Source organism: Pungitius pungitius, chromosome 2, assembly GCF_949316345.1.
Source record: "Pungitius pungitius chromosome 2, fPunPun2.1, whole genome shotgun sequence".
Classification (NCBI taxonomy): domain Eukaryota; kingdom Metazoa; phylum Chordata; class Actinopteri; order Perciformes; family Gasterosteidae; genus Pungitius; species Pungitius pungitius.
The window spans coordinates 17,777,067-17,804,147 of NC_084901.1; the positions used below are offsets into that span (position 1 = coordinate 17,777,067).

The 27,081-nt window shown below is 44.2% G+C and overlaps 1 protein-coding gene across 2 annotated transcripts in view; it reads left to right on the forward strand.

The window, feature by feature from the left end:
* mgat4b (alpha-1,3-mannosyl-glycoprotein 4-beta-N-acetylglucosaminyltransferase B) overlaps nucleotides 1-27,081 on the forward strand; it is a 55,320-nt gene that overhangs the window by 23,213 nt on the left and 5,026 nt on the right. For both annotated transcript variants that reach the window (XM_037460063.2, XM_037460064.2), the window contains exons 2-13: nucleotides 12,845-13,024; nucleotides 13,808-13,951; nucleotides 14,685-14,818; nucleotides 17,231-17,277; nucleotides 18,190-18,303; nucleotides 19,464-19,539; nucleotides 20,472-20,586; nucleotides 24,327-24,457; nucleotides 24,541-24,648; nucleotides 25,611-25,804; nucleotides 26,006-26,084; nucleotides 26,582-26,669. In XM_037460063.2, coding sequence (XP_037315960.2) covers nucleotides 12,845-13,024; nucleotides 13,808-13,951; nucleotides 14,685-14,818; nucleotides 17,231-17,277; nucleotides 18,190-18,303; nucleotides 19,464-19,539; nucleotides 20,472-20,586; nucleotides 24,327-24,457; nucleotides 24,541-24,648; nucleotides 25,611-25,804; nucleotides 26,006-26,084; nucleotides 26,582-26,669 — 1,410 coding nt within the window. The remainder of the gene's footprint in view (nucleotides 1-12,844; nucleotides 13,025-13,807; nucleotides 13,952-14,684; nucleotides 14,819-17,230; nucleotides 17,278-18,189; nucleotides 18,304-19,463; nucleotides 19,540-20,471; nucleotides 20,587-24,326; nucleotides 24,458-24,540; nucleotides 24,649-25,610; nucleotides 25,805-26,005; nucleotides 26,085-26,581; nucleotides 26,670-27,081) is intronic.

Below are 27,081 nucleotides of genomic sequence, written 5' to 3' on the forward strand. Positions count from 1 at the left end.
TGGAATAAACAGCGAAATGTGCAATCTGGTGCAAACTGGTAGTCGCGGCGTGAGCCAGTGAAACCAGTCAGTTCATCTGGTCCGACAGGAGGGTAGGAACCCAAACCCTGCCAGATTTTTGTTCCTACCGTCCCTTTGTCCCTGTTCCTATTGGATGTGACAGCTGATATTGAGAGGAAGCGGCATGTGAAGATATGTGAGCGCTGCCAAAATGAACAGTATGAATGTGTGTGTGCGTAAGAAACCACGGTAATGACTCTGCGACACACAGATACACACACACACACACACACACACACACACACACACACACACACACACACACACACAGACAAACAACAGTATTGACTAAAGGCTCAAATAAACACAAAGCTACTCCACATATCGACCGAAACAAGAGCTCAGACAGTATGCATAGAACACACACACACACACACGCTCTAAGATGAAGTCATGGTGTTAGATGATACTGTTTGGGTTTGAACCAAGGTTACTCTGTGTGTGTGTGTGTGTGTGTGTGTGTGTGTGTGTGTGTGTGTGTGAGGCTACTTTCAGACGATTTGTTCCTAAAATCCCTTCTTTTGAATCAGTCATGGTGTGCGATTGTCTGGAGGTCCGGTGAACATTGTGATGCAGAGGGAAGCAGCAGAGAGGGAATGTGTTGCATTGTTTCTACTTCCATGTTCTGAAATTTTTAATTTGGCCAGAGAGCAGACAATTAGGAGTTTTTATGAAGATACTCTGGTACAAAGAGACACCTGTCCTTTAGTCCAACAGGGACACTAAGTCAAAAAGTTCCTTTCACTAGCTTAATCTGGAAGTGCTAATACGAAATGTAATATATTTACTGGAAGTAAAGTAGTCATTTTCTCATAGACTTCTATAGGACCAGAGGAGTCGCCCCCTGGTGCACAGTGGACAGAATGCAGCGTCAACACGTGAAGCTTTGACCGCACTCAGCAGAACGGATGCCGCCGCCGGACCCAAGTTGTTCATCTTCGTCATCCGCTGCTAGAAAAACAGGGGTGGCTTCTGGGCAAAGTGCCGGTCACCACGAGACTAAACATTGACGCACAAACATCTTGATTATCAGATGACCCAGAACACAATGAGCCTCTGTGTGAGGGAGCACAGCCCTCGTCTAAGTGATGCTGACTAAGGTGAAACATTATTCTTAAGAATTCATAAGTTTTGCCAACATCTGCACATATCCAGGTGGTTTTTGTTCAACCCCCCCCACCCCCGCCTCCCCCCATAGGGAGCTTTACCTGACAGCCTGCCTGAATCTTCTCCATCTGTTTAGTCTGAAAGCGGCTTTGTGCTCCTATGTGGTGTTGGCTCTCTTCACTTTCTAACGCTTTTCTCTTGGCCGTCTCTTGTGTTTCGGTGTTTTTCGGTGCGTCTGGCTCAAATGCTAATGGTTCCCGCCGGCCCTCTGATCTGTGAGAATTAGTGCGACGAGGAGAGAGGAAAGCGCTTTGTTGTTTTTTGTCGCACGGAACTTCGGCTCCGTCGCAGAGTTTACCTTCTGCCCGCCTCCTCTTTTCTGTCGCTCTACGTGTTCTTTTGTGTTCCTTCGTGCTGCTTATCTCGCCAGCAGATTATTTTGGGCCGCTTTTCAGAGACGCAGAATCATGGCGCCGGGTTTTTTTTTTTTTTTTTTTTACAAAAGGTTAACTAAGGGCAAAGAGAGAGTGTTGCGTTACGAATCGGTGTGAACAGCAGCTGCATCACAGCAGAAAACGTGTATTAACAGCAGAGAAGTCATCAAGTTGAGCTCGCTGGACAAACCGCTGATCTGTGACCAGTGGGGAACAAGCTGGCTCCCAGTTACTCTCTGACTTAAACCCGCACACACACACACACACACACACACACGCTGAAATGGGGACCGTGTCCTTAGCCTCGAGTTGCCAGGTGTGCTCTCGCTCCTCACATACCTGTGAGTGTGTGTGGAGGAGAGGGAGGGGCGGCGGGCGGCAGTGGGGGGGGGGGGGGGGGTAATTTACTTCCTGTTTAACTGCCAGACTGAAATCACCTGTTTTTTCTCTCCAGCGGTTCCTCTTTGTTCTCCAGTCATCTGTTTGCAGAGCACAAAAGCCTGAAGCTGAGGTTCAGAGAGGCCCTTTCTGTTTTGCTCTATTTTGAATCAACGTTTCTCCGAGTGTATAAATGTTTTTGATGGGTTTTTAAAATCCACGGGCAGCTCTTTGTTATCGGAGCTCAACGCCAGTTAAGTCTGTGAATGTGCTAAAAAGTCACAATTTAAACCAAACAAAGGAAGATGAACCATCAGTTGGGTTTCTCCTGCTGTGAGACCTGTGTGTTCTGCTCTGAGAGGGGATCTTCTTTTGAGGGGCCAGATGTTTATTAGGAGCTGCTGCTGATCCCAGCGACTTATTAACCAGTGGAGGGAAACACGTGTGGAATAGCGTTTCCTTTCTGTGTGCTTCGGGTCTGGTTACAGTGATCAGCCACTGTGTTAAGGGTACATTATATGCTCAATATCATATTTCATCGTCTTTAACTGGAACCAAACGGGAACAAAATCTAATACAAAGATATCATGAAATAGTTCGCCTTCTGATTTATTAATAACAAACACTGATTCTCTGCATTTGAGTTAGTTATTAAAACCGAACCAGTAGTCAAATGCAAAAAAATTAGCTTTTATTCCTTAAAGGCTTAAACTTTGAGTGAAAAGAAGGATATCTGTGATTGTACTGGAGTATAACGTAGAACGGGCAGTACTACATAGTATTATTCCAAAATGTGGGTGTCTGATGATGATAACTGTTATGCCACAATAAATCAATCAATAAATCAATCAACCACTATCTGGCTAATATTTAAAACTGTGAGACTAAAGGTCTCATTTACACCTCAAAGAGCCTATTTCCTCTGAGCCGAAAGTCACGAAGCCCATTAACGGTGACTCATCCTGTACAAGTGTGTGTGTGCGTGTTTTTGTTACACATATAAACAGAGAGAGATTTTGATTTTGATTTTTCAAAAACCTTTATTTTCTTAAAAAAACAAACACAAACAAAAACATATTCCATGTTGACATTAAAGGTCCAATAAACACACAGAATGACTCTGCGAAGACGCAATCTCCTTCCAGCCAATCAGCTCCAGATTCCTCTGCAGCACTGACGCACACAGAAATCGTCCACTTTGTCGATGAACCGTAGGTTCGTCTGGTCACTGGCTCCTCCTCTCAGCCGGTACTCCACTCAATCCACGGCAGCCCTCTCGTTGATCCTCTGGACGAACTTTCGTAGCCGGAAGACCTCCTGCTGGGTGTAGCGGGAACTCCCTCGTTTACTTGCGCCCTCTCGAGCAGTACGCCTGAATTTCTCCATATCAGGAAAGTAGTCCTCCAGCTGTATCCCCTTCATGTTCTTTGTGGTCTTCAGGAAGAGTTTCACCCTCCCCACGCTGTAGCAATTAGTGGCCGTCCCGCCAGAAGAGACGCTGTCCGCAGAGTCTTGCTCCACAGCCGAATCGGCTACTGCTGCTCCCCCTGTCCTTCTGCTCCCTGACCCCTTCTTGGCTTGAGAGCCCCCTCTGCTCTCCGTCTTTCTCTTCAGGAGGGGGATTTTTAAACTTTCTTCTCCCCCCTCCATGTCCATTTCACTATCAGTAGACAGTGTCCCTTCAAAGTATGTCTCCAGACACCCTCCCGTCTCTTCTTGCCTCCCTTCACCCCCTTTTCTAACCTGCTGGACCCCAACTATTTTCTCATTCACTCCGTCATTCGCCTGCCCCACTTGCTGGGTCTCACTTGTCCCTTCATTCACTCCATCATTCGCCTGCCTCACTCGCGGGGTCTCACTCGTCCCTTCATTCACTCCGTCATTCGCCTGCCTCACTCGCGGGGTCTCACTCGTCCCTTCATTCACTCCATCATTCGCCTGCCTCACTCGCGGGGTCTCACTCGTCCCTTCATTCACTCCATCATTCGCCTGCCTCACTCGCGGGGTCTCACTCGTCCCTTCATTCACTCCATCATTCGCCTGCCTCACTCGCGGGGTCTCACTCGTCCCTTCATTCACTCCGTCATTCGCCTGCCCCACCTGCTGGGCCCCACCCGTCAGGTCCTTCACTCCACCAGTCCCTCTCTCCACCAGCTGAACTCCACGTTCACCCCCCTCACTCGCCACACTCTCCTGGACTCGATCTGTCCCTTCTTCACCTCCTTGCTGGACCCCAACTGTCCCCTCTTGTCTTTCATGCCCCCCTTGGTTGTGACTAGTAGATTTCCTCTCTGGACATGCTCTGCTTTGATGTCCCTCCCTCCCACACCGGTAACACCTTGAATTGTCAGAGTTGGCAAAAACCAAATAATCAAAACCATCCACCCTTACTTTAAACACCACATTGAGATCCTCGTTTTTTTGGTTGAGGAGCATGTACAGCGTCCTCTTGTGCGACACCACGTGTCTGAGGAGAGGAGATTTGCAGCCTGATGTCACTTTTTTAACGCCAGACACGACCTTCCCGTGTCTTGACAGCTCTCTGGTCAGCATCTCGTCTCCGATGAACGGGGGGACGTTAGAGACCGTGACTCGGGTCGCTGGTGTGGCGAGAGGCAGAACGGGCACGCGCGTCTGATTCACCACGATCCCCTTCTCCACCACCATGTTAGCTTTGTCCACACTGTCTACAAACAACACCACCGCGTTGTTCATGCGGGCGGCGGACTTTACGCTGCCGTGACCGACCATCTCTCCCACGGCCAGGCTGCAGTCCTCTACCGAGCAGGAGAAGCCCGGCGGAACCTTAACGCCGTGCTTCCGCGTTAGTCGGGTCAGGTCCATGGCTGCGTTTAGCACGCCGATCAGCGTGACTTGATCGGCTGCAAAAACGCGCACAACAGGAACACTACCCAACAAAACACTTCTACACAAAACTTCTAAATTCAACGCATTAAATATTAGGCAGATCTACACTACAAACGCTATCGCTCCCACCTCCACGCTCTGCACTCACACAGAGGGAGAGATTTGATTTTTAGAAAACCTTTATTTTACATAAAACAATATAAAACGAGCAACAAACATGCAATCAGACGACAACAAAATGCACTGCAAGCCTATGGCTCCTCACATCGTGTTGAAGGGAGGTTTAAAAACTAGTTCTTTTCCAGGCACACAACACACTATTTCCCCGTAACACCATTTTTCATTAAAATCTTTCATGTTATCCATGCTAGTAAAAAACCTAAAATCAACCCAGATTCTGGCTCTGACTCTTGCAATGAAGATATTCAGGGCCTCCTGCCCTACTCTGTCTTCTACTCTGTTTTTTCTGCTGGTGTAGATTGCCAGTTTTGCCTCTCCAACCAAATGGTTGAGCAGTTTCCCTTTTGCGGCGTTCGTTTTTGTGTAACTAGCTCCTAAAATAAATGTGACCCTGGACCAGGTCTCACCGAACCCTTTAAAAACATTCTTCAGTGTGTTAAACAGGTCACAGAGCCTCACACAATGATAAAAACAGTGAAACACAGTCTCCTCCTCTTCACAGAAAGGGCAACTCTTGGAAACTGTGGGATTAATAACTGAAATAAAAGTATTAACCGCAATGGCACCATGTAGTATCCTCCACTGAAGATCTCCCGTTCTCTTTTTTATGGGAGGTTTGTATAAAACCCTCCACACGGGTTTCACGCCAATGTCCAAGTTCAGATTCTGCCTCCACACTGTGTCAGCTCTGTGGTTCAACTTTTTCTTATTAAGCGCTTTCACACACTTTTTGTATATTGCCTTCCCCTTCACCATGTGGAAATCCATGGGTTTTCGATCAGATTCCTGGAATAGTGGTCCTAGGGCCCCATCCAGGTTCGGCATTAATCCTAGATCCGGAAAGGGATCTGTAGCATGTGGCGTTTCCTCTCCTTCTCCGTACTGCTGCAGCATCTCCATCTCGTCCTCGGTCAGCCTCCCTGCCCACCTGCTCAGGATCCTTCTGCTTTGCCGGATGGATTTCAGCCCGAGTCGAGATGCTACTGCCGATGCGTCTGCCAGTTCAGGACCAGCTACATCCACCAGTCTCTTCAGGGTGGTGGTTCCAGAGGAGCACAGCATGGTGGTCAGCCCTGGTGTCGTGTCATCTTGGATGTCCAACCTGGCTCCAAACACAAGTGGTTCCTGAAGCAGCCAGTGTATGGAGCATGTGGGTCCTAGTCTCTCCCATTTAAAACATTTCCATGCTTTCAGGAGTGACTGATAAAATAGCGATAATCCACCCAATTTACAAAGGTTAAAATCGGTTAGAAAAAGTGCGGTGTCCAGTTCCAGACCAGCTGCCGTCCGTAAAATGCAGTCCGTCACCCCTCTCCACACCACTTCCGTCTGACTTGAGAGATATCTTTGTAAAAACTGAATCCTAAAAGTGGTCACTCTGCTTTCAATGTGCACAAGCCCCTGCCCTCCTTCCTCTTTGGGTAAAAACAGTACACTCTGCGGGACCCAGTGCAGCCTGTCCCAGAAGAAATCTGTAAGGATGGCCTGTAGCTTCTGTGTGAGGCCTTTAGGAGGGTGTATGCAGGCCAGCTTATGCCACAGAGCTGAGGCTACCAGATTGTTAATTATCAGAGTCCTGCCTCTATATGACATCTGTGGCTTCAGCCACTTCCACTTAGCCAGTCTTCCCTTCATTTTCTCCTCAACCCCCTCCCAGTTCTTCTTTACCATGCAATCGTTCCCCACATACACACCAAGGTATTTTAACCCGTCTTTTTTCCAGGTCAACCCCCCCGGTAGGCTGGGCAGACCCTGCTCCCAGTTCCCTACTGCCAGTGCCTCGCTCTTCGCCCAGTTTACCTTTGAGCCTGACAAGGTGCCAAAGTTTTTAACAATTGTGCTCAGTGCGGTGATTTCCTTCTGGTTTTTAACAAAGATGACGACGTCGTCAGCGTACGCTGATAAAATAAAACCTTTATTAAAACCCTTTAAAACCAGGCCTCCAATGTTTGCTCTGATTTTGCACAACAGTGGTTCGATGGCCAGTGCATACAGCATTCCTGAGAGAGAGCAGCCCTGTCTCACCCCTCTACACACTTTGAAGGGAGCGCTAAGGCCCCCATTAATTTTCAGCACACTCTCAATGTCTTGGTACATCACCTTAATCATGGCTATGAGACCTGGGCTGAGGCCAAAACTCTCCAAGGTCTTCCAGAGGTAAAGGTGCTCAACCCGGTCAAAAGCCTTTTCCTGGTCTAATGAAATGAGACCAGTTCTCATGCCCAAAGAACCAGAGATGTCCAAAATATCACGAATTAAGGACACATTGTCCAGTATACTCCTACCAGGCACGCAGTAGGTTTGGTCTTTATGGATGACCTCGCTCATCACCTCTCTTAGCCGGTTGGCCAGTGCTTTGGACAGGATTTTATAGTCTGAGCACAGAAGGGAAACCGGACGCCAGTTCTTCATTTCCTGCAGGTCTCCTTTTTTTGGTAAGAGAGTAATCACTGCCCTTCTGCAACTGTGCGGTAGCATCATGTCTTTAAAACTCTCGTTGAACACGGATAAAAGATCCTCTCCCATCTCGCTCCAGAACTCTTTATACAGCTCCACCGGGATCCCGTCTATTCCAGGGGCCTTGCCGCCCTCCATGCTGAGCAGAGCAGAGTGTAGTTCACCTGCTACCAGCAGACTCTCCAACCCGGCATTCACCTCTTCCGGGACCTTTGGTAGCCTTCCACAGAAAAAGTCAAACAGTTTGTTATTGTCCTCATACTCGCCAGAGTACAGGTCTGAGTAAAAACTTGCTGCTCTTCTCCGGATATTTTCCGTGTCTCTGAGTTCTTGCCCTGAATCAGAGCGTATGGCGTGGATAACTCTCCTCTGCCCGTTCTTCTTCTCCAAACCGAAGAAAAACTTTGAGGGCGCATCCATTAGCGCTGCAGCCATGAACCTGGACCTGACCAGCGCCCCCTGAGCCCTGGTGCCCAGCAGGTCTGCAAGAGCAGATTTTTTAGAGTTGAGATCTTTAATATGACCTCGATTTCCAGTGGATTCTGCTAGTTTCTGCAGTTCCACAATTTCAGTCTCCAGATTTCTCATAGATTTGGTGATGTCCCGTGTGACATTTTGAGTGTATTGTTGACAGAGCTGCTTTATCTCAACTTTCCCCCTGTCCCACCACTGTTTCAAAGACGTAAAACTATGCTTTGTTTCTTTAAAACTGTTCCAAAAAAACCTAAATACCTCCTTAAAATGTGCATCTTCTATGAGGGACGTGTTAAAATGCCAGTATGCGCTTTTTGCCCTCACGTTTGGGATAAAAACATTGCACAGAACCAGAGCGTGGTCAGTGAACCCAACAGGCAGTATGCTGCATTTTTTAAATATGTTGAACTGGTGTTTAAAGCAATAAAACCTATCCAGTCTGGCCAGGGACATTAAATTCCCTCTGGAATGTGCCCATGTGTATTGTCTTTCGTCTCCGTTTCCCCTCCTCCAGACATCGACCACCTCATGTTGCTCTACTAACTGCCTCAGTGCTCTTTGTGACGGCCTGTGAGGTTCCTGGTGGTTCCTGTCTTTGGCATCGTCCTCCGTACAGTTAAAATCCCCTCCTAGAAATAAGAAGTCCTCCACCTTGACTCTGCTCAGTGTACTGCTTAAAATGTTTAAAAAGACCACTCGTTCAGGCCCAGAGACAGGTGCATACACATTTACAAAGATGAAATTAAAACGTTCTAGTTTTGCCCTCACCACAAGCAGCCTGCCCTCCACCACCTGCTCCACTTCTAGGTCCTCCGGGGCACATCTTTTGGAGAAAAGGATCCCCACCCCCCCACTGGTGTTGCTCTTGTGACTTAGCACCACCTCACCCCCCCACTCCCTCTTCCAATCAGTCTCATTTGTCGAGTCACTATGAGTTTCTTGTAGAAACATCACATCAACAGTTTTTACTTCCATTATCTGGTGAAGTAGGGACCTTTTCACAGAGTCTCTGGCTCCGTTCATGTTGAGTGTGCATATATTTAACAGACTCATAGTTAAATAAGTTAAAAACAACAAACAAAACTTTAACTTGAGGAAGATCTGTGCGATCCTAATGTTCATCGTCCCCTTCATCATTTTCAATTTCCTTATTAATTTTTAAAACTATCTTTTTTACCCTGAAGACTTCTTTTGTTGTGAAGCCTCCTTTGCTTTTGCTGCTTAAATGTGTTTTTAATATGTTAGCGAGCTTCTCCTCGTCAGAGAAGTAGTCTCCTAACTCCACTCCCCTTTCACCTTTTGTCTTCTGTAAAAAAGCTTTTATTCTCCCCACACTGTACTCTTTGGTGACCCTACGGCTACAAGGCCTTGCGCCGGCCTCGTTGTCAGCAACCGAGTCCTCTTCCATGCTGGACTCACCCTCTTCTGCTCCTTGGCTTCCTTGTGTCGTGCTTACTGCCACTTTTTTAGCCTGTGAGCTTTCCCTACTCCTCGTCTTTCTCTTTAAACGGGGGATTTTAATCACCTCCTCATCTGCCTCCATATCCACCTCACTGCCCGTCAGTCCAGTTTCTTTCACCACATTTTCACTCCCATTTTTTCCTTCTCCTGTGTTCGGTCTCTTTCCTGTCTCCACCTGTCCTCCAGTGCACACTTGGCTGTTGTCTTGTGCGCTTACCTGCACCACCACTGTCCCCTCTTCTTCTCCCTGCTGGACCAATTTAGTTTCCTCTTTTCCAACCTGTTGGCTCACCTCTGTCCCCTCTTTCTCTGCCTGCTGACCCACCTCTGTCCCCTCTTTCTCTGCCTGCTGACCCACCTCTGTCCCCTCTTTCTCTGCCTGCTGACCCATCTCTGTCCCCTCTTTCTCTACCTGCTGACCCATCTCTGTCCCCTCTTTCTCTGCCTGCTGAGCCATCTCTGTCCCCTCTTTCTCTGCCTGCTGACCCATCTCTGTCCCCTCTTTCTCTGCCTGCTGAGCCATCTCTGTCCCCTCTTTCTCTGCCTGCTGACCCACCTCTGTCCCCTCTCCTTCCACCTGCCGCACCCCACTCGTCCCCTCCTTGCTCACCTGCTGCACCCCACCTGCCTCCCCTTGGTGTTGCTCTTGTCCGCCCTGCTTGTCTCTTCTGTCCTGCTCATTGTCCTTCTGACTTGGGTTTTTCTTGGTGCTGTCCTGTTCAGCAGATTTCTTTTGAGGACACGCTCTGCTCTGGTGACCCTCTCTCCCACAACTAAAACATTTCATGTTGTTGGAGGTTGCAAAAATGACATAGTCAAATTCTTCCACTCGCAGTTTGAACACAAGGTTTAGCTCTTCGTTCCTGTTATTTAGTATCATGTATAGCTGCCTCCTATGTGACACCACATGCTTCAATAATGGAGACTTGCACCCGAAAGACAGTTTCTTGATTTGAGACATTATTTTCCCATACCTCGATAGCTCTCTTACTATTGTCTCGTCCTTAATAAAAGGTGGAACGTTTGACACGGTGACTTTAACTGCCGGTGTGCTTAGAGGAAAGACAGGTACATACGTATCAAAGACCACGATCCCTTTTTCCACCACCGTGTTTGCTTTAATTACGCTATCTAAGAAAATGACCACAGCATTGTTCATCCTAGCAGCGGACTTCACGCTGTTGTGACCGACTAACTCCCCCACTGCCAGGCTGCAGTCCTCCGCTGAACACGGGAAACACGGCGCGATCCTCACGCCGTGTTTCCTGGTTAGCTTGTGCAGCTCCATGCTGGCGCTTAGCGCGCCGAGCAGCACACGCTGCCCGACTGCACCAAACAGACAAAACAATCACACAATACACACACAGTCCTGTGGCCCCTACACACCACAACACACTCTCATACACAACTATCCAGAAACCAGATCAAAAGATGATCGTTAGTACCGCTCTCACAACCACGCTCCGTACTCTCAGCACTCCTTCCTGAGAGAGAGAGTGAGAGAGAGAGCATGCTGGGTAATCTCATTACCTGCCTGGTCTCCACCCTGTGATTAGTGACTTATTATATTATTACAGTAACACACACACACAGACAGGATGACTCAACCGTGCTCCGTTGTAGAAATGTGTGTTTGTGTGTCTGTGTGTGTTATAGAGTAGATTACAGTGTATTAGTGTTTATCCGGCTCCATTCAGCTATTGATCTATAAGCCAACTTTGTGTGTGTGTGTGTGTGTGTGTCTGCACGCCAGGTGACCTCTGACCTCACATGACGGCTTTAGTTTCCGCCCGTTATCCATGTGAATTAGTGAACACACTCAGACACACAAACACACCCGTATGACATCATTCCCTCTTGGAGGTCAAAACGTGAATATTTATATGAAGATGTAATCCTGTAAAGAGCCTGACTTTCAAACAAGACAACGTTATTATCTCCCTCTCCCTCTGTCTCTCTCTCTCTCTCTCACACATCGACACACACACAAATACACATGTGTTGGTGATGGGTTGTTTTCAGCAGTTGGAGCTGCAGCACAGACTCAGACCAGTTTACCATCAGTCTGCAGGAAGGAGATTATTTCATCAGAGCAGATAAATAACTGGGCAGCAGCACCATTAAAAACTCATCAGTGTGTGTGCGTGTGTGCGTGCTCAGACTCACTTCAGTTATCAGCCAAACGGACTGGAGGACATCTCGACCACTACCGGCCAGGCGGGTCTCGTCCAGCGGTTCTCTCTACTTTTTTGTTATTTCAAATAACGAGTGAGTTGAGGCCTGTGCGAGGTGAGGCCTTTATGGGCTTAATATTTGAGGGATTTATGTTATGAAACCTTTAATTATGGTTAAAGAAATTTCTGTGCTTCCATGTCCGGAAGGAAATAAAACCAAATGTTTAATAACATTGAAGTTAAAAGTGCATGAAAAAAATGTTCAGGGAAATGGCCTTAATTTGGTTCTTCTCTACAACATGTTATGCTTAAATATCCGATATCCATCCTGCGGGCCTTTCCTTAATGTGGGAAATAAATTGTTATCTTCTTTCATAATATTCGTGCTGAATAATACAGAGAATAAAGCCTATTGTTTATCTCCTGGGTCTGACTCCACGCCGTCTCTTATTTAATAAAGCAGTGGTGATGTGAGAGTTTATTCATCTGAATAACCGGGGATTACAGCAGATTTACCTTCACACAGCATTAACCCGGAGAGGGATGATGGAGAGATGATGGGTGCTGTTTGCTGCTGCTAGATCAAAGGATTTAGCTTTTTATTTTCATGTTTTCACCCAGATTACGTATATATATATATATATATATATATATTCCCCCCCGCTCCTCCCCTACCTGTCCGTTCCCATAAACTCTCTCGTTAATCCAGAGAAGCCGGAATCTGTCGATTCGTTTCCATCTGTCCAGGGTGCCGATGGTGAATCAGAAAAAACATGCTCATATTTAAATGTCTTCTGTTATTAAAATGTAATCAATCAGAATGGTTCGGTATTAAAATCGAGGGATACATAAAAACATGAAGATGATATGAAAACATGTCCTGTTATGTAAAAGGAATATTTTGAATCCTGATCTGCTGCCGGTTAAAACATGACTGTAGTGACTCAGTAGTTCCTGTTACATGTTATCAGTGGAGCTCAATGGCTCACAGGAAGATTTTAGCTTGTGATACTTGTCGATACCTTCAGGTCCACAAGCTTTTAATTGGTTTTGTCCCTTTTTCACAACTGACGTGTTGGAAGTTTTTAGGTGTACAAAAAAGTATTCTCACGGCTTCGGAGCACCTTGAATGTTTTTCATTTGTAGAAACCCGACCGGTTGCGTGTAGGTTTTCGGGAACATTTGCCGTTTCCTGTTGTAAAAAAGCCTCAAAACCCCGGTAAACCCTTCTCCACCTGCTCCCCCCTGCAGGAGATGTGGTGGACATCTACCAGCGGGAGTTCCTGGCGCTGAGGGAGCGCCTTCACTCGGCCGAGCAGGAGAACCTGCGGCGCTCCAAGGAGCTGAATCTGGTCCTGGAGGAGATCAAGAGAGCCATCGCTGAGAAACAGGCGCTCAGAGACATCAACCGCACCTGGAGCAGCCTCTCGGGTCAGTGGTCTTCTGGTCGCTGCGTGAACCTGGGTTAAGCTGGGGGGATCCGGGATAATCCAGCTACAGCGTGGCGTAATCTGCTTTCAATGTGGTCTAAAAGGGTCTCATTTTAATTTGTCTTGAAAAAAGATTTATTATATACACTTAAATAAAGCGTTTGCATAAAGCTTCCCTATGAGGGACCAATGTAAGACGGACTAAGAGGTTGTTGGGTGAAATAAAACTTAAATATATAGATATAAAATCATTTTACCCAATCTAACCTCGCCTCACAAGGTCTAGCGTCCCTGTCTAACCTGGTCAAATCTAGTTTACATTGACCTCACGTGGTCTAAACTGATCTAATCTAGTCTACATTGACCTCACGTGGTCTAAACTGATCTAATCTAGTCTACATTGACCTCACTTGGTCAAACCTGATCTAAATTGGTCTAATATAGTTTACATTGACCTGACGTGGTCTAATGTAGTCTACTTTGACCTCACTTGGTTAAACCTGATCTAAACTGGTCAAATCTAGTTTACATTAACCTCACGTGGTCTAAACTGATCTAATCTAGTCTACATTGACCTCACGTGATCTAAACTGATCTAACCTGGTCAAATCTAGTTTACATTGACCTCACCTGGTCTAATGTAGTCTACATTGACCTCACTTGGTCAAACCTGATCTAAACTGGTCTAATATAGTTTACATTGACCTCACGTGGTCTAATGTAGTCTACTTTGACCTCACGTGGTCTAAACTGGTCTAATGTAGTCTACTTTTTCGCTTTTCAGAGGAGACGAGGCTGAAGCTGTGGAATGTGAGCAGCAGCAAAAACGTCCTGCAGCTTCCCTCCATCTTCCACCACCTTCCTCACCTGCTGAACCGGGAGGACAGCCTGCAGCCGGCCGTGCACCTGGGCCAGGGACGCACCGGAGGTGGGAGGCAACCGCCGGACCAGATTACATCCATTAACATCTTCAACGCATTACTTTGATGCATTAAAAGCGCCTCCCCAGTCCTCGCCTGGAGGCTCCTAACACACAATCATCAACCCGGGCACAGTGCAGCTCCCCTCGGGACGGCTAACTGCTCCCTCCCCCCCTCCTCCCCCCGCGATGCACTCCACATCCCTTGCAGAGTAAAACAAACAGCTAAAACCAGCCGGGCCGGGGCAAGGTCACCGTGTGTGTCGAGTCTAATTTATTTACCAAGCGTTTTTTTCTGCTTTGTGGACCATTTTCGGACAAAGCTTGCTGTACACAGAGGGCATAATACAGATAAAACACACAGAATATAAGAGTGTGTGCGTGCGTGCGTGCGTGTGTGTGCGTGTTTGTGTGTGCCGTCAAATGTATTTATGAGGCACTCGGCGCAAAACACGTCTGTCGGACACAAAGTACTTTATGGTGCTGCAAAGGCAAAGGAAAAAAAACAAGAGTGGAAACAGACAAATAAATTCATTTAATGTAAATGTATCTGTGTGTATGTGTGTGTGTGTGTGTGTGTGTGTGTGTGTGTTTGTGTCTGCGTTGAAACTGATCAGACTGAACACAAAGTGCTTTTTTCATTGAAGCGTCAAGTAGAGAAAAAGAGGTTAAGACACAGAGGCTTTTAAATGTTCTTATTATCTGTGTGTGTGTGTGTGTGTGTCTGTGCGTGTGTGTGCAGTCTCCATAGTGATGGGGGTTCCCAGTGTGAAGAGGGAGGTCCACTCCTACCTGACCGACACACTCAGCTCTCTGATGTCAGAGCTCAGTCCGGCCGAGAAAGACGACTGCGTCATCGTCGTCTTCATCGCTGAGGTCAGTGAGTGAGTGTGTGTGTGTCTCTGTGTTTGTGGGTAATTGGCCATCAGTGTGAGCATGTGTGTTGATGCATGCATTCTAAAGGTCAGTGGTGTAGTTAATGAACCCTGACACACACACAGACTGATAATCTCAGTGTTTAGCGTCTGTGCTAATGCTAACCGCTGCAGGGAAGGGAAACAATGAAGTGTGTGTGTTGAATTATTTAAGCTGTGAAATCACTTCAGTGTGAAGCGTTTTCATGCTCTCATTTACAGCAATGTGTGTGTGTGTGTGTGTGTGTGGGTGGATGTGTTTTTGTTTTCAGTAACAGTGATGGGGGTCACACACTTTCAGCACAGCAGCTGATCATGCGCGTTATTAGTTTGACCTCTGAAACTTTAGCTGTTCTCTGAAGTCATTAAGTCTCACACATACACATGCATTATACACACACACATATATATATATATATATATATATATATATATATATATATATATAATGCATTAAAGGGGACGGCTCCTCTGGTCCTATAGACGTCTATGAGAAAATGACTCTACTTCTCTCTTGATTTATCGCCTCAGACAACATTGTAAACAGTTTCTAGTTTCAAGTTTCTAGTTTCAAGTCTTCTTCAATAGAGCATGATGTTCATTTAATAAATGATGCTTCATTTAGAGTCAAACAGGTCATAAAGCAGGACATGCAGGGTTACATGCAAGTCTCTACTCTTCTTTTCAAATATGGCCACTTCTTGTTCAACAGAAAAAATTGACCAGATGACTTCTGACTCCACTTCAAATGTATAGATTTTATATTATTTATTATACATATCCAATAATATAGTAGAATGTGTTTTTTTCTGTCGAGCCCCACATGATGATATATGAACATTCAAGATGTTCTTGAATTATGTTCTCATTCTGTTTGCTTTAATGCATTCAAGGAGAATATCCATGTTATTTTTATCTTCAATTTGGTCCAAAATAAATCTATGCAGAGGTTAAAGAAGTACAAAATAATAGAAGTTCTTATACCACAGAGAAATAGAGCACCAGAATCTACTCATGTATGCGGAATATTATATCACAACTTTAATGTGGTAAGGGTGCAGCTAATAATAATGGCCGTATATACTGCTGGTAGATAAAGCTATAATGATCATCATTATTTGATAATATCATGTTTTAATACCCTCCTTCAGTTATCAGATAAATTAGATAGAAGTGAAATGTGGTAAAGTAGAAGACCCAGTACCCAGTTACAGAATTGTAGTTTATTAATCATTAAAAAAAGACGGTGTGAAGTCTGCTCCTTGTTAGTGCAGAGTTCTGTGGTAAGCTCCACCCAGCTGGCGCTGCCAGGACCCGAAACAATCCACACAATCATGCTCTCTGCAGACAAACACTCTCCTGGGCTGGTGGAGATTTGTGTGTGTCTTAGTGTGTGTGTGTGTGTGTGTGTGTGTGTGTGTGTGTGTGTGTGTGTGTGTGTGTGTGTGTGTGTGTGTGTGTGTGTGTGTGTGTGTGTGTGTGTTAGTTTGTGAGAACGTCCTGCACAGCCACATGATCAGGCCCTAGCTGGATCCTGATTGGCCGAGAGGAAGGTTCAACTATGATGTCAGCGATTGCTAACATTGTTGTTGATGTTCTAGTGAGAAGAAAAAACTTTCACATGATGTCAGTCCATTGTGTGTGTGTGTGTAAGAGAGAGAGCGTGTGTGTGTTGTGTTCTAACACACTGAAGGTGATGAAGAACATAAGTTTGGCGACTGGCGCAGAACAGAGAAAACATCCTCGTCTTGTTGCCCGGGGAAACGAGCAGCCAATCACAGCTCAGGAAGCCAATTCCACCCTCAATGATGGGATCTGTGTGGACAAAATAATAAAAAACACTTGAAATTGATCTCAAATTAGATTGTACTACTATTTTATTATTTGATCGTAAAGAGCCGCTTCTGTTCTTTTTCTATCAAAGTAGAAATGTGAACACTGGATCCTTCTGAAGAAAAGAAACAAAGTGACCAAAAGAAAATTTAAAAATACATTAAGTACAACAATATAAATTTTACCGACACATTTTAAAAAGTGGCCTGGTCAGTGGTGCTGTTCTTCACAACGTGACACTCTGCGTTTTCCTCAAAGATCCAATAAAAAAAAAAGAAAAATACGTCCATCTTTACGAAAAATCTGGCAACATCCAAAGTAATAAACAGCATTTCAACATCTTTTGCTGAACCTTGCCAATTATTTAATTATTTCTTCCACAACATCGAGTGATGTATTTAAGTATTTATGTCTGTTCTTAAACCCAGTAGAAGTATTTTATTCGGAAAAGATTGCATTCACGTAGTAACAGCCTTTTTTTATGATGTTAAATATGAATAACCTAAAACTGTTAACTTCCTGTGTGCTCGTGTGTCTTCAGGCCGACCAGCAGTACGCCAGCAGTGTAGCAGACAACCTGAAGCGCCTGTAAGTTGTCCACCTGGATGATGGGATGCTGTTTCTCCGGCAACCGGCCCGGGAGGAGACACACGTGTTTGTGTGTTTGTGTGTGTGTGTTGTCTCTGATGTCGGCTTGCTCCCTGCAGGCTTATATATCGTGTGTGAACAGCTGTGTGTGCGCCATTGTTTACGGCATGCAATCAAAGTGCAGCATGATTAATTTATCACACGCACACAAACGGCATGCATGATGTTTTTTATCTTAAACTCTAATTCCTTCCATTCTTCCCTTTGATTTCACTCACAGTTAATTTGCCCTGTCCTTTTTTTCCATCTCCTACGTCCTTATTTCCTTCTCCCTCATCCTTGTTTTTTTTTTCCATCCTATATCCTTATTTCCGTCCCCCTCATTCTTTCTTTCTTTCCTATATCCTTATTTCCTTCTCTCTCGTTCTTGCTTTCTTTTCTTACTCCTATATCCTTATTTCCGCCCCCCTCATTCTTTCTTTCTTTCCTATATCCTTATTTCCTTCTCTCTCGTTCTTGCTTTCTTTTCTTACTCCTATATCCTTCTTTCCCTTTCTCTCATCCTACCTCAAATGGTTTTTTTTCTTCTCTCTCTCATCCTCCTTTTATTCCCTAATTCCTTTTCCTACATCCTTCTTCCCTTCTCTCTTGTCCTTGTGTTCTTCCCTTCCACCTTTCCCCTGGTCCCTCTTACCGTCTCTACATTGTCCCCTTTATCTCCTCTCCTTCCCGTCTTCCTTCTTGCCTTCCCACTCCCCTCCTTTCCTTCTCCTTCTGTCTCTCTGTTCCTTCGCTTGAAGTTGTGATGACCATGAAGTTCATGTTTCAATTAGCTTTAAGTGTCACACTTAAAAGAATATGATGTATATATATATATATAAATATATATATGATGTCTTCTTTGTGTCTCAGTTTTCCAGCAGAGATTCAGTCGGGTCTTTTGGAAGTCGTCTCTCCGTCCGTCCACTTCTACCCCGACTTCTCTCGACTCCGAGAATCCTTCGGGGACCCAAAGGAGCGAGTCAGGTGTGTGTGTGTGTGTGTGTGTTTGTGTTAAACAGCTCCACGGGCGTCTGTCAGCCTGTCATGGCTAATTCATGAAGCCCTGAACCATACTGAGCAAGCTAACTGCCCACACACACAAACCCACAAACACACACAGCGAGAAACAAAGACACACACTTAAATTGCTCCGCTCCCTTCCTTGTCCACAGAGTCCTCTCTGAAAATAAAAGAGTAGGCAGACTGAGGTGACATCATCTTAGTTAATACCCCGTTGCTCCACCCCTTTGGCTCTGTTTCCGTGGAAACGCAGGGACGTCGGGGCGGGCGAGGTTAGGAGGTGAAAGAAGGAGGGGCGGAGGGTTGAAGGAAGTAAGGAGGGACACAGGGACGAAGAAGGAAGGATGCAGGAAGTTAATGTAGGGGGAAATAAATTTAACCTTAAAGGGGCCGGAGGATCGGAAATGTAGGAAATGATATTGATGTTGTGGTTGTTAACTAGTTGTATTTCCTGTTTAGGACAGGTTTAGGACAGGTGAAGGACAGGGGAATAAATGTTGAAAAGGTGTAGGAAAGGTGTACATGTGTAACACAGGTGGAGAACAGGTTTAGAACAGGTGTAGAGGTGTAGGACAGGTGAATAGAGGTTGAAGGTTGGTGTAGGAAAGGTTTAGAACAGGTGTAGAGGTGAAGGACAGGTGAACAGGTGTATGAGATATCAACAGTGAGCTAAAATTTGAAGGAGAAACTGAGGAGTCTTGTATCCTTTTTTTCTCTTCATTTAGAGATTTTTAGATTTAGATTTTTAATGGCATCAGACATAAAACGAAGCAACAAATGCATTAAAAACATGAGCAAGTGGAAACTTGCTTGTTTGTTCTGTTTGAGTCTTGAATCAATCTAAATTTTATTTATCTAAAGAATGGAGAAGATTTAACTGATGTCGCCCCTACTGGTCTTTAGAGAGAATGCAGCTTTAACACATTCTGAGGAAGAGGTCTTTTATGATATCTAAATACTTCTTCCACCGACGGATGTGAATGAGTCAGTTGATGCAAAATGTTGTGTTTCCTCTTCAGGACCCTGTGAAGTTTATTTTTAAAAGACTGTAATCACCTCACAAACCAATATTTTAGCTTCCTCCTCCTCATCCTTCTCTTTCTCTTCCTCCTCTTCTTCCTCAGGTGGAGGACGAAGCAGAACCTGGACTACTGTTTCCTGATGATGTACGCTCAGTCTAAAGGAACTTACTACGTCCAGGTAGCAAGTCACAATAAAAGCTTTTCTCTTGCAGGAAATGTTCACAGAAAGTCACAAAAAATATATGTTAATGAATGCAATCACAAAAAAAAAATCTATTTTATTGAATTGATTCACATTTTGGATTTAAAGGTTCAAATTAGCAAAATCAATCAGAACTTTTGTCTTTAGCAAAAATACATGATTATGTTTAAGTGCGTCCTAAATATTAGTGAATCCTATTCACGTCTGCTGGTATTTCTACTCTCTGTCCTGTGATACGATATAAATAAACACAAATGAACTCAATATGAATGATGTGAGATTAAAGGGAAAAAAGCCTTAGATGTAAGCCTGCTGATGAAACTGTTGCATTGTGGGTAGACTGATGGGCACATTAATGTGGGCGTCAAGTCTTTGTTCCCTTTTAAGATGAAAAGAAACAGACGATCACTTGCAGATCTTTAAGATGAATAAAAAAACAAACCGTATAAGAGCAGAAACATCCTCTGACTCAAAAGCATAGCTTTCATTATACTGACACCATATTCTGACCTATAACTCAATGAAATTAACCAAATATAATTAAATGAAGACATATTAAAAAGTTCTTTAAAAGGTTCACTTTATTTTATTTATTGATTGGTGTAAGTTTGTCAACTTGATACAATTATTTTCTACTGGTTTCCTCCCCTTAATGTGAACAAACCGTTGAATATCTGCAAATAAAAATTGTCAAAGTTCATTTGTTATATTTATTTAAATAAAGGTAAATAGGTTAAAAAACAAACAATACACTATAAAATATAAAAATGCGGAGATTATATTAGAATTAAAATGATGGTAGTATAACATCTGGTCACTGTCTTAATGCCTTGTAAGTATATATAAAGCTTGTAACCCCCGCCCACCCTCCCCCCTCATCCCTCCCCCCTCCCCTCCACGTCTCCCAGCTGGAGGACGACATCGTTGCTCGGCCAAACTTTTTCACCACCATGAAGAACTTTGCGTTGCAGCAGCCGTCAGAAGAATGGATGATCCTTGAGTTCTCTCAGCTCGGCTTCATCGGTGAGTCACAGACCTCCACTGACCTCTACTGGCCTCCACTAATCTTCACTGACCTCTACTGGCCTCCACTAATCTTCACTGACCTCTACTGGCCTCCACTAATCTTCACTGACCTCTACTGGCCTCCACTGGCCTCCACTGACCTCTACTGGCCTCCACTGACCTCTACTGATCCTCACTGACCTCCACTGACCTCTACTGATCCTCACTGACCTCCACTGGCCCCCACTGACCCCGCTGACCTAGTAGTGATGTTAATAGTTATAACAATACACATAATTCATATTTATAATAAAATAAAAATAGTAATACTTATAGTTAATAATAATAGTGAAACTGAACCGTCAGATTGAACCCAGCAGATCAATGATCCTTCTAATCATCCCACCGAGGCTAATCAATGACTCCCGTGCTCCTGGAACCCGCTCCTTTGAGCTCTGACAGACATCAGGTCCGATCAGCGAGTCTTATTGATTGGTTCTGATCGGCAACGAATTAAAAGATATTTGCCATCATGCAACTATACATGAAAATATACAGTAAATAAATCAACTGTGTATAAAAATGTGATACTAATAATCAGCAAATATTTTTTTAAATATACAGTTGATAAACATCAAAACTGGATTTAACTGGAAATGAATCTAATAACAACACTTGATAATCGATAAATCGATTTGATTCACAATGGATGAAGCTTTGTCTTCTTCTTCTATTCTGTTTTTACAACTCAAGCCTCTCTACACATTTACTGCTTCATTCATTCATTACACACACACACACACACACACACACACACACACACACACACAATTACCCAGCACCACTTTCTTCCCATGAGGCTTTGCTGCTCCACTTCTCTCTAATAGGTCCCTGAGTGCTCGGCCCCTCGTTAGGGAACCTACGCGTTTCTTTAAATGGAAGTTCTCTGTTTCTCACATTTTTCACAATATTTTCGATGGATTAACACATAAAATAATCCATGGATTAATCCTCTGACTCTTAATTCCTGCGTGTGGAGCAACAGTTAATGGACTTCTTCAATCTTACGATCATCTTATTTTGAGCGATAAGCGTGTTGTATGTTGTTAGTAATGAGAGGAGAACATTAAAGATTGCATTTAGTGATAATCACTCTGACTCTCTGCTCCGAGCCTCGCTTCCTCCATCCAGTAAATTAAACATTTGAAGTGTGAATTATTGATTTGACTGGCGATCATTTATGTCATTATGTGTGATATTCTCACTCCCGCCGAAGGCTGCCGAGACGCCGCCGATTTATTTTAGAGGCTCAACCGAAACGTTTTGGATTAAATCTGATTATCAAATCATTTTGACCGATGTGTGCGAAACACAACATTTTTATTGATGTTGGAAATATAAGCTTTTGTTTTAGTTTGGGGACATCATAATAATACACTGAGATGTAATTCTCCTGGTGTGTGAGGCTGATGAAACTGTTGCATTGTGGGTATTTAGTGAGTGTCCGTCAGACTCTTTGATCTTCTTAAGACAGAAACTGAGCAGCAGAAGATAGTGAAGAGAGTCTCTGCTGCAGGATGCTCAATTATTACAGTAAGAACAGTATAATAAGAATATTATGATGACAAATATTAGTAACAATAAAAGTGATAATAACAGTGATGAAATAATGAGAATAGAAATAAGCATTATACTAGTTATACGGGATAATAACATAATTATGATGATAATGATTTTTAGAATTTAAGTAACAATAATATTGATAACAATATTATTAGAATTATGAAACGAAATGTATAATATTGATAGTTGAAATAATAATGATGATGATGATCACCAGAAGAATCAGAAGAATCAAGTGATTATTCACACATGACCTCTGAAGTGTTTCAAACGAGTGGAGAGTGGAGTTGATTTTTTGTATGCTTCTATACACAATACGAAAACAAAACATTAAACTTTAGGTAGACATTCACAGTATTCCCAATTCTGTTTGATAAAAACTTGGACCAGCTTGAAGTTCAGCCTCTTATATAAAGTCCTCAGAGAGACACCTTTTCTTCATCGCGTGGTTCTTTCTCCTCCAATTCTTCTTCTTCTACTCCCTCTGACGAAGCCTCACACACACAAAGAAAGTTCCATTCTCACACGAGATAATCTCAGAACTCATTATCGCTCCCAGCCAATCGATGAGGGGCTGCAGCTCAATGACTGACTTCACCTTTCTGAATGAATCCGAATTGTTGACGTTTCTGGGTTGTTTTTCATCTCGTTCTTCGTCTCCGTCTCTCTGTCGTCAGAGTGGAAACCGACAGGAGATGAAGAGACAGAGGTGGAGAAAGTATTACTGCAGTATTAGTACACACTGCATTACTTCCTACAATGAATCTATTCACTAGTTACCCAGAGTCCAAAGAGACACAGCTAGTTTATACCAGACCTCAACATTAGTACGAACACAATATCTCACTCAATATCTGAAAAGGTGAGAAAAGAATTTACTCTTTATTTATAAAATATGTTTTAAATACAAAATTTATATTTTATAAATAAGAAAATCGATAAAATGTCTTTAAGTTTTTAAATACACAAATGTCACAACAATTTAATAAAATAATAAGAAAATAAGAAAAATGGTTCCAATTTGTTTTGTGAAATGATCCAAAATGAAATATCTTTTTTCCCCTCTTGCCTCTTCCTAGTGCTCCTTCCTTTCTCCCCTCCTTCCTCCTGCTTGTCTTCCTTCCTCCTCCATTTCTTCTCCGTTCCTTCATCCTTCCTACTGCCTTCCTCCCCCAAGTTCTCCTCTTGGTCCTCCACCCTTCCTCCCCCCAGTCTTCCCCCCCGGTCCTCCTCCCAGTCCTCCTCATTTCCCTTCACCCTTTGCCCCCCCCCCCCCTCCCCCTCCAGGTCTCCTCCCCTCCTTTTCCCAGTCCTCCCACTGGTCCTGGTATTCAGAACCGCTCTGACCCCACTCTGCTCCTCCCTAACCTCCTCCTTCCTCCATCCTCACTGACTCACTGGATTAAATCAAACGAGGAGCAAAAAAGCTTCGGGCCCGTCCACTAATTCAACTCTTCAAATTTGTATTTGCTAAATTTAGCTTTTCAGGTCCGCGGGCTTTCCTTGTTTGGTTTTATTTATTAATTATTATTCTGTGGCCTTCGGGGGCTGAAACGTCCAGACACATCAGGGTGGCCCTGAAGGGGGCCGGATCTCCTCGTGGGTCTTTTGACTCCTCGATGTTCTCCTCAGATCTCTGTGTGACCTTTAATCCAAGACGAGGTTTCCCTGCAGCAGACGCGTGTGATCCCCCAGATGAATATGAAGACATTACGTCTGCTTCTCATGTTTAGTGGATCTTAATGAAACTAAATAAATAACATAAATACATACCTCAAGCCTACGCTGCACCTTTAAACTACCCTGTTTCAATAATAGTGGACAAAAGAAAGAATCTCATTCTCTTTTACATTGCCAAAAATAATAATAAGGATTTTACTAGAATAAGACATATTAAAGATAAATAAATTAAACCAAAACAATAAAATATGGCAAATAAAAAACTGTTACCATAATCATGATAATGTTAAAAGATCATGTGTTTAATAAAGCACTTTTCCTAACATCATTTTTACAAATGGCTTTGCAAGAATTCTATATATGTTTATATAAACATACATAAACAACATAAATGTTAAAAACAACAACAGATGAATTGAAGTGTAAACAAAGTCCCTCCTCTTCTTCACTGACAGGAAAGATGTTCAAGTCTCTGGACCTTTCGCTCATTGTGGAGTTCATGTTGATGTTCTACAAAGACAAACCCATCGACTGGCTGCTGGACCACATCATGTGGGTCAAAGTGTGCAACCCGGAGAAGGACGCGGTGAGGAACGTCCGCCCTCCGTCCTCGTGTCGCTGTTGAAGAAGGCGAAAGGTTTATTTTGTGTGTTTTTCTGCTCCCTTCAGAAACACTGCGACAGGCAGAAGGCCAACCTGAGGATCCGCTTCAAGCCGTCGCTCTTCCAGCACGTCGGCACGCACTCGTCTCTGGCCGGGAAGATACAGAAGCTCAAGGTAGTGCGTGTGTGTGTGTGTGTGTGTGTGTGTGTGTGTGTGTGTGTGTGTGCGTGTGTGTGCGTGTGTGTGTTTGTGATTTTGTGACATCAGACAACAGCAGATGTGAAAATGTGAATGCTTTCTTCACTTTTCATGTTTTAATTTAAACGCACATTATTTTTTAATAATTTAATAAATACTTTCACACACAAAAATAATCGTTTACACTAATCTTTAATGGTGATTTATCTATTTATCCAAATTAGATTTTTTGCATTAAAATAATACTAACACACACTTACTGGATAATTTATATTAAAGATCAAATCATTTATAAAGATTCATTTTGAGTCCTGCCTCCAAGGAAGGAAGGAAGGAGGAAGGGAGGAGGAAGGGAGAAGTCCGGTGAGGTTGAACCAGGTGTACAGCTGTAGTTTAGTCTCTGCAGGGACGTAGATTGAAAGCCTCGGTAGACAAGAACACGCTGCCCCTCCACCGCTGCCCTCCATCGCTGCCCCTCATCCACTGCCCCTCCGGAGCGACGGATACCAGGGCCGCCGCGGCAATCAGCTCCAAACGATGGGGCATGGGGGGGGGGGCAATCCAGGGATGCCGCAGGCCGTGTGCAGACGCAGGCTAAACACAGCTGCTGCCCTCCAACACTTTTAAGTGCATGACGATAACACTGGCGGCTTCCCCTGCTTGTATCTGTAGCGTCTGTGCAGTGAACCAAAGATGCCTTAGTCATCTGCAGCCGGCTGGAGACCAGTCCGTGGAAAAAGGGCTAATTCAGGGTGACTGACTCTTTACTTTCTGGTCGGCGCACAATGCCGTCATCTTCAAATACAGAGAGGCCACACAAGCACACGTTGGAACATGACACCCCCCCCCCCCTCCTCCCCCTGCTCTGATAAGCATAGGATATAAATGTTCTAATTGACCCACAATTGACCTCAGCGAACTCCACCAATGCGTTGCAGGATAAGGACTTTGGGAAACAGACCCTCCACAAGGGTCACGCTAACCCGCTGGCGGAGGTGACGACCAGCATGAAGACCTACCAGCACTTCACCCTGGAGAAAGCCTACCTGGGGGAGGACTTCTTCTGGGCCTTCACGCCCGTGGCGGGGGATTTCATTCGGATACGATTCTTCACGCCGGTCCGCATTGAGAGGTGAGCACCAGGGAGCCACAGGGTGGCTACACCAGAGGGTGCTCTCAATACGATACGATGTGTGACAGAAGAGCACAAAAGAGGGAGAGCGTCATGTGAATTGAGCTCGAAGATACAGTTACAGTATGAGATGCTAAAGGGGACAAACATCACAACACAGTTCTTCATGTATTATTTTGAACTTTGTCCTTCCTCTCTCAGGTATTTCTTTCGGAGCGGAAACATCGAGCATCCGGGAGACAAACTCTTCAACACGTCAGTGGAGGTTCTACCATTCGACGTGAGCCTTTAATCCATTTACTATCCATCCACTCATCTACTCAGCCATCCATCCACTCATCCATCCCTTCATCTACTCAGCCATCCATCCACTCATCCATCCCTTCATCTACTCAGCCATCCATCCACTCATCCATCCCTTCATCTACTCAGCCATCCATCCACTCATCCATCCATTCATCTACTCAGCCATCCACCCACTCATCCATCAATCAACTCATACATCCATTCATCCACCCATCAATATGTATACGTTTTTAATATGTAGCAGATATTTTCCCATTTCCACCATACTTACATGGCATCGTGGCATCATGTTTGTACAGAATAAACACGCTTTAATTGTACTTTATCTATACTTTATAAAGTATGAATAATGTGTAGTTAAAGTCTGTTTGTGCAGAACAAACAAACTTTATTTACACATTATTTATTTATTTGTACTTTATAAAGATAATGTGATTGATTTGGAGCTTGTGTTTGTGTGTTTTCTTCCAGAACATTCAGGCAGACAAAGAGGCCTTGACCGAGGGGAGGGAGAAAACACCAAAGTACCATCGAACAGAAGACGGATTCATCAGGATAGGTCAGTGAGCGAAACTGTAAAGAGTTACATTTTGTATTTTGGGTTGTCCTTACCCAGAAATAACTCTGAAAGGCCTGGGGGCAATTTATATGAATCATGAGTCATTTTCACATCATGACGTCACTTGATGGGAATGAATAAGTCAGGAGAGAAGTAGTGTCATTTTCTCATAGACTTCTATAGGATTGGAGGAGAGAGCCAATACAGGAATATATTAAATCTAAAGGTAACTTTGACCCTAACAAAACACACATATTTACTACTATTGAAGGATTAATGCTCTAACACAATTTCACATGTGTAACGAAATAAAATGATTAAGTGCGTAGAGTCTAGGGTTGAGGTCTGCTCTTGTGTTCTCTAGAACACAACACAGTCAATATGAAGACTGTGAGATCTCGACGCGTGAAGT